The sequence below is a fragment of the Arvicanthis niloticus genome, chromosome 15 (assembly GCF_011762505.2).
Source record: "Arvicanthis niloticus isolate mArvNil1 chromosome 15, mArvNil1.pat.X, whole genome shotgun sequence".
NCBI classification, from domain to species: Eukaryota; Metazoa; Chordata; class Mammalia; order Rodentia; family Muridae; genus Arvicanthis; species Arvicanthis niloticus.
Genome location: NC_047672.1, coordinates 1,150,463 through 1,162,810, shown reverse-complemented (window position 1 = coordinate 1,162,810; position 12,348 = coordinate 1,150,463). Strand labels below are relative to the sequence as shown.

General features: G+C 43.8%; 1 protein-coding gene across 4 annotated transcripts in view; it reads right to left on the bottom strand.

Moving 5' to 3' along the window:
- Positions 1-11,133, bottom strand: part of Nub1 (negative regulator of ubiquitin like proteins 1) — a 28,797-nt gene extending 17,664 nt beyond the window's left edge. The window contains exons 1-2 of one of the 4 annotated variants that reach the window (XM_034519108.2): positions 10,977-11,133; positions 7,396-7,526 (exon numbers count right to left, since the gene is read on the bottom strand). In XM_034519108.2, coding sequence (XP_034374999.1) covers positions 7,396-7,512 — 117 coding nt within the window. In that variant the 5' untranslated portion in view covers positions 7,513-7,526; positions 10,977-11,133. Of the gene's footprint in view, positions 1-7,395; positions 7,527-10,669; positions 10,855-10,909 lie in introns of those variants that run through there. The other 3 variants (XM_034519106.2, XM_034519107.1, XM_076913245.1) reach the window with 3 other exon arrangements.
- Positions 11,134-12,348: the final 1,215 nt, after the last annotated feature.

The window sequence follows — 12,348 nt, the reverse complement described above, 5'->3', positions numbered from 1 at the left end:
CCCAGTACCCACATGGTAGTCTACCACCACCCATAACTCCTGTTCTGGAGGTTCCAATGTTTTTCCTCTGACTTCCAAGGGCACCAGTCATGTATGTGCTGAAAGCCAAACTCATGAAATTACCTGCTGTTCTGGGAAAACCTAGTCAGTTAAAGTACAAGGTTAGGAAAGGATGTTTTAGCAGTCTCAGCCCACAGGAACTTAAAGAATGTCTGGTATTTCCTGGAAGCCCGTTATGATAGTGGGATGGTCTTAGTCAATGAGGATATGAAAGTGGGATAGCCTTAAGCAATGGTCCTTGTCTAAACTCCCTGTTTTGCTATGTCTTTATAACCTGCCGCCTGAAATTAAAATTTGAGCACTTGATCAGGACTTTTAGACTTGCACTTCTTTGTGTCTCTTGTCCCTTCATTCTTTTGCCCTCCTCTCTAGGTTCTTGTTGAATTCCCCGTAGACCAGGGCAATTGGTGCCCAATGTTTTGGGGCTTGGGGTACAGGAGACCTGACGAATGTTGCCCCCACATGTATGTCACCCATGGGATCACCGCTTCACTATGAATAGGAGAGAAGATCTGCATTGTGATGGCCACAGAGCTGCCTACCTGTGAGAATGATCTGTTTAAGGTAAAATAGAGCAATGCAATCTTGGGACAAGCATTAAGTAAGCATGATTTATGTTTAAAGGATCTCAAGGAGTCCCTCAAGACCCGAGGAATGTGGGTTTAGAAAAAAGATCTTAAAAAATTCTTTGACTTCATCAGGGATGTTTGTCCATGATTTCCCGAAAGAGGGGACTATTGATGAGAAAGAGAAGAAAGGAAAAAGGCTATTTCAGAGCTCTCCCAGGAGCAGGAGAAAATCAGGAGAAGTCCTGATTGCTCTCTGGCTCCTACTGGAGAACTCCACAGTTCTGCTTTCTTGGTCTATTGTCTGTCCTTGGCAGGGCAATATGTCCAAGTGTGTCAATTGTCTGTTTTTGTTTCGTTGTTTGAATGATTGTTATTCTGTTTCATGTTCAAAAGAAAAAAAAATTGTTAAAAAAAAACTTTACCTGCTAGCTATCCACCCTTTGATTTAGTTTAACTTGTTTAAAAGGCAGTCTTAATGTGCATAGCAGAAGCTGATAAGTTACCGGGCACCTGTAATTAGGGGTCAACCTCAGCTGGAGAAGCCTTTCCAGGAGCTGATTGTCTGCATAAACTGCTCTTAAAGGGGCCAGCAGCTTTTTGGCTTCTATGATAAGGAAGCTGATAGTTGTTTTTCCTAGAAAAATTTCTGTAACAGTGCTTATTGGGTTCAACAAGTGACAAGGTATTTTTCTCTTGAAATTACAGCTAGGCAAAGTAAGAAAATTTTGTTTGGATAAAATATTTAAGATGCTTAGCCACTTCATTTTTGTTTCTGACTAGCTTTAAAAGTATAAATATCTTCTGCATGTCTTGGTTATAGATTATTGGCCTATAAGTTATTGGGTATGATTAAAAATTTGCAACTTTAGTAACAGAAAGCTGGCTTAAAACTGGTAACTCAGGGTTGGAGTCATCCAGAAACCAGATGTATAAAGGACAGGATTTAAAACAATGTCTCTTCAATGAGATATTAAAAGCTGCACCATCATGCATTCATATATAAGAACTGGCAGCCAAACTTTGTAAGATGAGATTAATGCACTTGGTGTTGATTTTAGAGAGAATGAATTGTTTACACTGTTAACTCTAATACTGCAAAAGAAACTTAAAAGTATAGTTAAATTGCCAATGTTCCATTGGCTGCAGTTGGCAGTTCAATTGTGAGCTCGAGATTTTTGACTTACCCATGTTTATAGTCAAGAAGAGGCTCAAGCAGGGTGAAGATGATTCCAAGAGTAATCAAAGAGTTAAAAACACCTGTAGCATAGTACAGCCCTGCTGCCATGTTTACAGCTTTATTAGATACAGTGGTAGAGGCAAATTTAGTCCCCCAAGATTGAAAAGGAAATCTCAGTGGAAGTTTTATCTGGGATCATACACAGCCCTGATGAACCATTTCTTGAATTTGTGAATAAGCTGCTGAACCCAACTGGTAGAAATTTTAGAGACTCTCAGACAGGAGTTCCTTTTGTTACACAATTGGCTTATGAGAGAGAATGCTAACTACAGTCCAAGCAATTCTTTAACAGAGCTGAGGTGATAAGGAATGCTCTAAGTATGAGGGCATAGGTCATTTTAGGAAAGACTGTCCAAAAAATAGAGGCATAGACAAGACAGCAGAATCACTCCCCTAGTATCTGTCCTCAGTGCAGGAAGGATAATCTTTGGGCCAGGCCTCAGGAAATAGGCCCAGATTAAGAACTTTTACATTTGAGTTAAGATATACTCCAGAGTGGGTTTAGCAGAAGCTTGTGTGACAGACATTCCTTTTGTCTTGGTCATCCTGACCAGCCCCTAAAAAGATGTTTTCCGGGAATTTGTTTATTGCCTTGCTTCCTCTTTGGGGAGGAAAGGTCAGCCTTAGACCCAAAGACATTCACAACAGCTTATGGGCCAGGAGTTATGGATAATGATTATGCTGGAGATATTATATACAGGAGTGTTTTGGCAATGTAGCCCTCTTCTATGGGTTCACCTTGCAGCTGCCCCCTCAAAGTACTCACCCCTTATACCTCCTTGGTTGTTAAGCTTATTCTTTTGGGGCAAGAACAGAGTCGTCAGTTTTTTGGTAAAGATCCTGATAAGATAATTGTGCCATATTCTAAAAAATTAACTAGATTGGCTCATGCAAACCACAAGTGAGTGGCCCATAGTTTGCTCCTCCTTCTTGGGAATAATTGATAATCATCCTGCTGATAAATTGCTTCAATTTGCTAAAATTTATCCCTTTATTTTCCCAAAGTTTACCTCCCCTCAACCAATATTAAATGCTTGCTTGGTGTTTCCTGATGGCTCCTCCAATGGATTAGCAGCTTACATTATAGATGGACAGGCTACACCTATTTGTTCTCCCTTTAAATCAGCCCAACTTGTAGAACTTTTTGCAGTAATATTTTTCAGTTATTTATAGATCGTCCCTTTAATTTGTATACTGACAGTGCCTATATTGCTCACTCTGTTCCCATTCTTGAGAAGGTCCCATACATTAGACCCTCCACAAATGCCACCCCTCTTTTTTCTCAGCTTCAAAAACTGATTGTCTCTAGATGTCACTCCATTTTTATTGGACATCTCCGTGCTCATTCTGATTTGCCTTGTCCCCCTTTCTAGAGGAAATGCCTGTGCAGATGCTGCTGCTCGCTTGACCTTGCCGCTTTGACAGGCTCTGTACAACAGGCCCAAAGAGTCATGCTTTGCATCATTTAAATGCTCAGACCCTTCGCCTACTTTTTATTCATGTGTACTCATGAACAGGCATGCCAAATTGTTAAACAATGCCCCGCCTGTGTCACACTTTTGCTCACCCCCAACCTAGGCGTTAATTCCAGAGGTTTGGTTCCAAATGAAATATGGCAAATGGATGTCACACATATTCCTGAATTTGGCAATCTTAAATATCTTCATGTTACCATAGATACTTTTAGTGGATTTATTTTTGCTACCTTACATACTGGAGAGGCTTCCAAAAATGTTACAGCCCATGTTCTAAATTGTCTCTCCATCATGGGTAAGCCTAAAATTATTATAAAGATTGATAATGGTTCTGGCTATGCTAGAAAATTTTTTCAAAGTTTTGCTGCCAGTTACAAATAAGACATATTACTGGCATTCCTTATAATCCCCAAGGACTGGGCATTGTTGAACGTGCCCACCAGACTATCAGATATACTCTACATAAGTTAAAGAAGGGGGAGTTATACCCCCAGAAGGGATCCCCTAAAAATATTCTCCATCATGCCTTACTTGTTCTCAATTTTCTAAATCTGGACACTCATGGCAAACTGCTGCCAATCACCTCTGGCACCTTGAGACTAATAAAAATTATGCCACAGTCATGTGGAAGGACCCTCTTATCTTTAAATGGAATGGCCCAGACCCAGTTCTCATATGGGGCCGAGGATCGATATGTCTGTTTTGATACCAAAGAAGGCACAGCTAGATGGCTGCCAAAAAGATTAGTGAAACAAACTGATACCTCCACAAAACCAGGCCCAATTGTAGATAAGATGAATAACAACTGAGATCCAGGGAAGAGAGATCTCCCTGAGAGTTCTCTCCCTTTTCTTCCCTTTCCAGATGAAAATGAACCAGCCATGGTGTTTACTGTAGAAGGTTATGATCCTGACACCAGCCTCAGCCTCGGGACTTGCACTACTCAGAACTTCAATGGGACATGCATTGACGAGGACATCAAACAGCTAGAGATTGGCATCAATAATCTGGAAGAATCCCTCGTTTCGCCGCCTGAATTGGTCCTCCAAAAATGCAGAGGGCTTGATCTGCTTTTCCTTCAGCAAGGGGGGCTCTGTGCTGCCCTCAAGGAGGAATGCTGTTTTTATACTGACCACACCGGGGTAGTTAGAGATAGTATGGCCAAGATCGGAGAGAGATTAGAATGGCAAAAGAAAACAGTGGGAACAAAAAGAGGGGTGGCTTAAAAACTGTTTCTTTGCCTCTCCTTGGCTTACACCCTTCTCCCTTCCATCCTGGGCCAGTAGTTGGTCTGCTAGTATTGTTATCCTTAGGACTTTTTCTCCTTAATAGACTTATGGGCTTTATAAAACAACAAATTGACTCCTTGGCATCTAAACCTCTACAAGTAATTATCATAGACTTGATCTGGCTGACAGACACTTGGCTGAGCCTTGCAATGATATATCTCCTTTAGGAGCTGCATAGAACTCAGATCAGTGCACGTTGGTTTGGCACGGACACAACGTGAGTACCTGACAGGAGTGCGAGGCGAAGCACTGCAGGGGGAGGAGCTTATAGTCCACTTCTCGATTCTGAGTCCCCCGAGAACGGATTGCATAGAGGTTCATGTTGACTTCTTGTGTCTCAGAAAGTAGTCGAATAGGACCCCCAAAATCCTATGCAACCCATGAGACAAATAACCCTCTCCTCCCCCAAAAGACGCCTCTACAAATGATACTGGGAGGACCAGGTCAATACTTCCCCCTCTGGTTAATGCCCACTCATCTGTCGATGAGATCTCCTAAGGTCCACCTTCACTTGTCAGCCTCATTAAATATTGTTAAAAGGGAGGGGATGCTGGGAGAGAACCCATGAAATTACCTGCTGTTCTGGGAAAACCTAGTCAGTTAAAGTACAAGGTTAGGAAAGGATGTTTTAGCAGTCTCAGCCCACAGGAACTTAAAGAATGTCTGGTATTTCCTGGATGATAGTGGGATGGTCTTAGGCAATGAGGATATGAAAGTGGGATAGCCTTAAGCAATGGTCCTTGTCTAAACTCCCTGTTTTGCTATGTCTTTATAACCTGCCGCCTGAAATTAAAATTTGAGCACTTGATCAGGACTTTTAGACTTGCACTTCTTTGTGTCTCTTGTCCCTTCAATGTTTTGCCCTCCCTCCCTAGGTTCTTGTTGAATTCCCTGAGGGCCAGGACACATATACATACACACAGGCACATAAATACATGCACTCATACATAAATAACTATAAAAAAGACTTCTTAATAGTGAGCTATTGTCATTGGATGGGAATTTTTTTGGGGGCGGTTGTTTGTTTTTTGAGGTAGGGTCTGATTCGCCATGTGCACCCACGTTCCTCCCCCACAAGTAAATAAATGTTCAAAAAGTCACTTTCTAAAACTTATGACTCCAGAGCATGGTGGAGCACACCTTCAATCTAAGCACTCAGGAAGCAGAGAAGGAATATCCGGAGTTCAAGGTCCCAGGGACTTTGAGGCCAATCTAGGCTGCATGAGACCTGTTTCAAAAAGCTAAAACAGAACACATACCAAACCAACCTAATAACCAACCAACCCACCGAAACCCTAGTTACCTAGAAAGGGTATTTTTTTCTCCTGATAGCAGGTTATTCTAATATTAACTTGGGAACTAACAGTTCAACAGGTCTTGGTGCAGTCCTACAGAATACCCCATGTCAGGTACCAAGCCCAAGCACTAGTGTCCAGGTTACCCTCACTGACTGCCTACAAAATACAGGGTTCCCATGTTTGACAATTTGCTACAGTGACTCAGAAGTCAGAACAAGGTCTGCGACTCTAACTTCCCACAAGACTACAAGTGAACAGAGACGGAGGGACAGGGTGTGGTCTGTAAGCCCCCGGGTAGAGTCCCTGCCCAGGACCCTAAGCCACCCTCATAGCTCTAGGGAGCCCATTGTTTACATATCTTTAATGGAAGCATGCTATCAGATAAGACTGATTAAATCCTGGTCCTCAAAGGAGGACAGCCATGATTAGGCCCTGGAGGGTGGGATGGGAAGCTCAAAGCTCCTAATCAAAGCCTCTTCCTTCTGGCAGCCACCTTCCCCCCAAAGCTGTTAGGGCCCCCAAACCTCGTTAGGAGGTAAGATGACCCTGATGTCTTAGCCATTCTCAAGAGTTTTAGCTCTGCCAGGAACTGGAGATAAGATCATTTTTATAATGTCTCACTAATTCTCAAGCCAAGACACCATTGCAAGCAAGTTCAAATGGCATTAAGAACAGCACATTCATGTCCAGGTTTGAATGTCTTCCAAAGGCTGTGTTAAAGGCTTAATGCGTACAGTGCTACTACTATTGGTAGGTGGTAGAACCTTTGCATTGGTAGGTGGTAGAAGGTCCTTGGGATGGTTAGAGGACCCACTGGATACATCATCCCTTTCAGTTTCCTAGTTTAGGAAATAGAGACTTCCTTCACCACTGGGCTCTGTGGTTGGGTGATATGCCTGAGGCAGGAGTTTGAGTCACACCTGGTTAAGTGATTTACAGGCCTGAGTTGCTGCTGCCTCCACACACTTCAGAATAAATTAAGTCAAAGGAGCACACACTAAGCAAGCCAAGGCTGGTATTGCAGTCATGTTTGTTCTCACTATAAAACAACACATGCTGTGCATGACTGTTTGTCCTGGCACCACAGTCCTCATCTCTGCCTTGAGGTTTGTCACAATGTGCCACCCCAAAATCCCACAGCTTCAGGACCACTCAAGCTTAAGGAACCTCCAGAATCATGGACCAAAATAACCTTTTTCTCTTTATAACTTAATTTTCCCCAGCTACTGTATTATAGTTAATATGATTAATACAATGCCTGCAGAATCAGGGAACATAAACCTGGGTAACACCCCGGGCTGTACCTCTGGTGCTGAAAAAAATTAAGTAGGAATTTGTTCATTACTAATGGTTTTCGTGCTTCTCAAAATTTCCACTGCTGTGCCTACTAATTTCTGGTGACTTCAGAATAGTATTTACTAAATAGGTTTTGACACTGCAAAAGATTTACATTTAAAAAAAAAATACCTTTAAGGCCAAACCAACTTCTTTATTTTCTTCAGTATATGGAGGTTTCCAAAGTTGAATTCTGTCTTCCCTTAGAAACTGGGTCAGTTTTGCTTGAAGATATTTCTTCTGCGCCATCCTTGAAAGTAAAACTGTAAATCAATAAAGCCCACATCACATTTTAAAATGCCTGCCAGGCAGTGGTGGCGCATGCCTTTAATCCCAGCACTTGGGAGGCAGAGGCAGGCGGATTTCTGAGTTCGAGGCCAGCCTGGTCTACAGAGTGAATGCCAGGACAGCCAGGGCTACACAGAGAAACCCTGTCTCGAAAAACTAACAAAACAAAACAAAACAAAAACAAAAAAACATTTTAAAATGCCTTACACATGGCTTAATCCACCAAGTAAGCCGTGTTTCTCCTCCCTACCTCAGTCAGCTTAACCTAAGCTATTTTATCCAATTATATGTAAGGCAATATATTTTTATTGTTGTTTTTGTTTTGTTTTGTTTTTTAAGATAGGGTTTCTTTGTGTAGCCCTGCCTGTCTTGGAACTTGTTCTGTAGACCGAGCTGCCCTGGAACAGAGATCTGCCTTCCTTTGCCTTCTGAATACTGGGATTAAAAGTATCTATAACCACCGGGCGGTGGTGGCGCACACCTTTAATCCCAGCACTTGGGAGGCAGAGGCAGGCGGATTTCTGAGTTCGAGGCCAGCCTGGTCTACAGAGTGAGTTCCAGGACAGCCAGGGCTATACAGAGAAACCCTGTCTCGAAAAACAAAAAACAAAAAACAAACAAACAAAAAAAAAGTATCTATAAACATCCCAGTGTACAATGTCTACTTTCAACTTGCTAATATGTAGCAAGGAGTAGCATACTCTGTTTCTTGTGGAAGAAGGAATGCAGGGCACTCTGCATTATGAGTGCCAGGCCTCTGGTCTACTCAGTGGCAGCCCAGACATATCTCTCCACTTCTTACTCTGTTATTCTCAGAAAGACAAGGAAAGGGGCTGGCCAGACAGCTCAGGGGTTAAAGCACTGGCTATACTTCCTGAAGTCAGTTTGGTTCCAAAATACCCCCATGGCAGTTCACAATCATCTGTAACTTCAGTTCCAAGGGAATCCAAGGCCCTTTTCTGTTATACATACATACATACATACAGGCAAAACACCTGAAAAACACATAAAAAGGTAATATATATACATACATATAATATATATTATATATGCATATATATTATATATATTATATATGTATATATATTAAATATATACAAATATATTTACAAATATATTTACAAATATATACAAATATATATATAATATATATTATATATATGTATATATATTAAAGACAAGACAAACCCTTTAGTAACTCAATCTAAACTTTGTAAATTCTCTCTCACACTTGGCCACTTTAACTCAAAACCTAAGACTAAGCACAAAAAAAAAACCTAGTCTGAACTATGAACCATCAGTAATAAATGTTTATATTATTGAACTCTAAAGATAAAAAGTTATCTAGGTATGATGATACACACCTTTAATCCAAGCACTTGGAGGGCTCAGACAGGTAGATCTCTGAGTTACAGGCCATGCTCTCAAAAATCAACCAACCAACTAATAAATCAGTAAAAGAATTTATAGCACTGCACCATTTCACTTTTTGTGGCTTTATTTGGTTTAGTTTGGGATTTGTTTGTCTTTACGATTTGTTTCTTGGTTTGTTCTCACTGGTACTTGTGAGAGCACTAATGTGCTATTGTGCTACTGTTGTCAATCTAACTAGATTAGACTGTGAAATCACTTTACTGCTGGGAAACCCCAGGCCCCAGGTTTGTAAAACCAAAAAATAAGCCTGCGCCAAAACTGGGATGAGACAACTGCCTACAATATGGACTCTAGTTTGTCTCACAAATCGCATGCTGTGTTTCCTCAGCATTTAACTTCCCCGTTCTTACATAGGAGGTGTAATGGCACCACACATGAGCACAGCTATTCCATAGGGCGAGGCTGCTGAGAGCCTGTGGCAGCTGGAACTGGTAGTGAAGTGTTTCAAGGACTGCCAAAGCAAACAAAATAGGAAGCCACTCACTCCTCACTGGTGAACAGGAATTCCAGAGAGTGCAAAAATATGTGGATTAATGTAACTTAAATTTCGGCCTTCTAAACGTAATCTACCTGCTCTTTAAGCCAAGTGTAAAACTTAAGCATTATTCCATAACCACACTTTTAAAAGGATGCTCAGATCTATCTGACAGTGAGAAACAGGTCATCAGGATGGCACATGGAGTGAACATTGTGTGTATGTGAATCAGAGAGGGAGGGAGGGGAAGGAGGGGGACGGAGGGGAAAGAGGGAGGGAGGGAGAAAGAAGGGAGGAAGTGAGAGAGGGAGAGAATATGCTGCCTGTTTTTACTCACTCACAAGCTCATCACAAGGCACTTAGGAGTTCTGCAAATACAAATCTCTTAAACCACCAGACACAGGATTCAAATCTATAGAAATTCTGAGACAAACATCACTGCCATCTCCTAAGGAGAGTGGCAGGGATAATTTACTAGTACCAGCTATTCAGAAGGTTGAAAACAGCCTTTCAGGCTGTACCCAGACCACTGTCTGATAAAAGGAGCCAACGTTATCAGAACCCTTCATCTGTGCCCCACACTGTTGCCAGGTCTGCATCACATAAGATTTTTTCCTTTTTTTTTTTTGGTTTGTTTTTTGTTTTCTTTCATAACCATGACAGAGTCTCACTACTCAGCTCTGGCTGTCTTGGAACTCACTATGTCGACTTCGACTAGGCGGGACTTGAACTCACAGACATCGCCTGTCTCTGCCTCCCAAGTGCTGGGACTAAAGGTGTGCCACGCCCAGATTAACAGATTTAATATTTAACAAAATTAAACCACTGAAGCCGACCATGTTTTGCTCGCCTTTAGCGAATCCCAGGACAGTCACAGCTACATAGTGAGACACTATCTAAAAAAAAAAAAAAGAAAAAAAAAAAAGAAAAAGAAAAATTAAACCACTGCATTCAAACGTATGAACTCCAGTTACAGGCAGCAGGGATGACACATTAGGTCAAAAGGAAGAAAAGCTAACAGCCCAGTTTTTGAATTTTATCTGCAGAATTGTTGTTTTGTCTGTCGCTGGGCGTTCCACATCCTAAAGCGGAAAACACTTAAGTCATACCAGCGCTCTGAACTGAAAGTGAAACGTTAGGCATCAACGTTGAAAGTATCATTTTCACTTGTGGAATAGATCAATCGAGATTGCCGACAGACTTACGCACATTCAACAACATGCGATTGGGGCCTCCTTTTTGAAAGAGCAAGGGAAGGAGGCGGGCCCAGTGTGGGCACAGAAAGCTCGCGTTCTCACCCACCGCGATCCGCACGTCAGCCCCAGCAGTCAGCTCATCGCGTCTCGGGCTGACGGCCAGGGCCCGGCCCTTTCCCTCAGCCCCGCCGCGACCTCCTCCCGCTTCCGCCCCAGCCTGCCCCGCCGCCTCCGCCCGAGCGCTCCTGCCCACCGAGCCGACGGCCGCCTCGGCCGCGCGAGGCCCAAGCCCGGATCGGTGCCCGCCACAGCTGTCTCACCTGCGCCACCGCCGAGCCAGCCGCGACCTGCCGAGTACCCGGATGCTGCAGAGGCCGCCGTTTGTTTTCATTCCGGGTGAGGCCGGCCCCGCCCCCGGCTCCGCCCCCTCGCGCCCTCCGGAAGGCGGGTCATGGGCGGGAGCTGCACGGAGGGGTGGGGCCGAGGGGCTTGTAGGGCATGCAGTAGGCGGTGGGGAAGGAAGGAAGCTGGCAAAACGCGAGTGTGGGCGGGGCTAGTGATTGGTGGGCGGGGCTGATATGGGGCGGGATAACGGCGTAGATGGAAATAGGGAGAGTGATGGCAGGGCTGATGTGAAGGTGGGAGGTGGGGGGCTAAGTGGGTGGGGCGAGGGCCGTGATGTGAGAGTCAGGAGATCTGTGGGCGGGGCTGGTAGTTTTCGGGTGGACCTGATGTGGGAAGGGGAGAAGAAGAAGATGGAGTCAGGGCGGGTTGTAGGTGGAGTTGTTAGGTGGAAAGACAGGGCTAAAACTAGTCAAGAGAGGTGGGGGGACTGCTGTCGGGGGGTGTGGGGGGTGTGGGGGGGGTGTGGGGGGTGGGTGGGGGGTGGGGTTGAGGCATGGTGAGGAATGGAGGTGAGGCAATGCAAGTCTTCAGGCACCAGGTCTTCGGACCACTCCCAGACCCAGTTTTTCTGAGGTCAGAAGAAAATGAATCTGGCTTTATTCCCCCAAAGTCTTGACAGCAAGACCTGTCTTCCTGAACCTTTTCTTGTCTTCCCTCTGCTAGGCATAGGGGGTCCCCCTAAACTGAAGGATGCTCATACCACCCTCCATAATCCCAGCAGGATTCCCCCCTACTGGTGAAGTTAGTTAGGCTACCCATGCCTCCAGCGGCTACCAATACTCATTTCTGCCCACTTCCACCATGAATACAGTAAGTAGGGACATATGCTTTGCTCAGCACTGTGAAAAATACCAATGTCTATGAACTGGCATGTGTCCTTATGTCTAGGTAAGGAAACAATCCAAACAGGCATAAAAAGTGAGGCCTTTTTTAAAATACTATGAGAAAAGAACAATGCTCTGGTGTTGAGCCCCATCTTGCTGCAGACTGTGTGAGGAGGCCTGAGCCTGCAGGAGCATAAGCAACCAGGAACCCCAACAAGGAGCTTGCCAACTGCCAGCCTACCAGTGAAGTTACATCCATCATTCAACACCTACTTCCCATGCACATACGGGAGAGCCCAGCACAGACCTGTTGAGTCAGTCCAAAAATTTCTGGTCTCTGGAATAAAGCAGGAGCTAATCAAGTTGTTATTATTATAAAGTTCAGGTTTGCAAGTTCTTTGTTATGTCCTCCAAACTGACATAGCTTTCAGAACCAAACGAAAGTAAGTGTAAACCCAAGAAA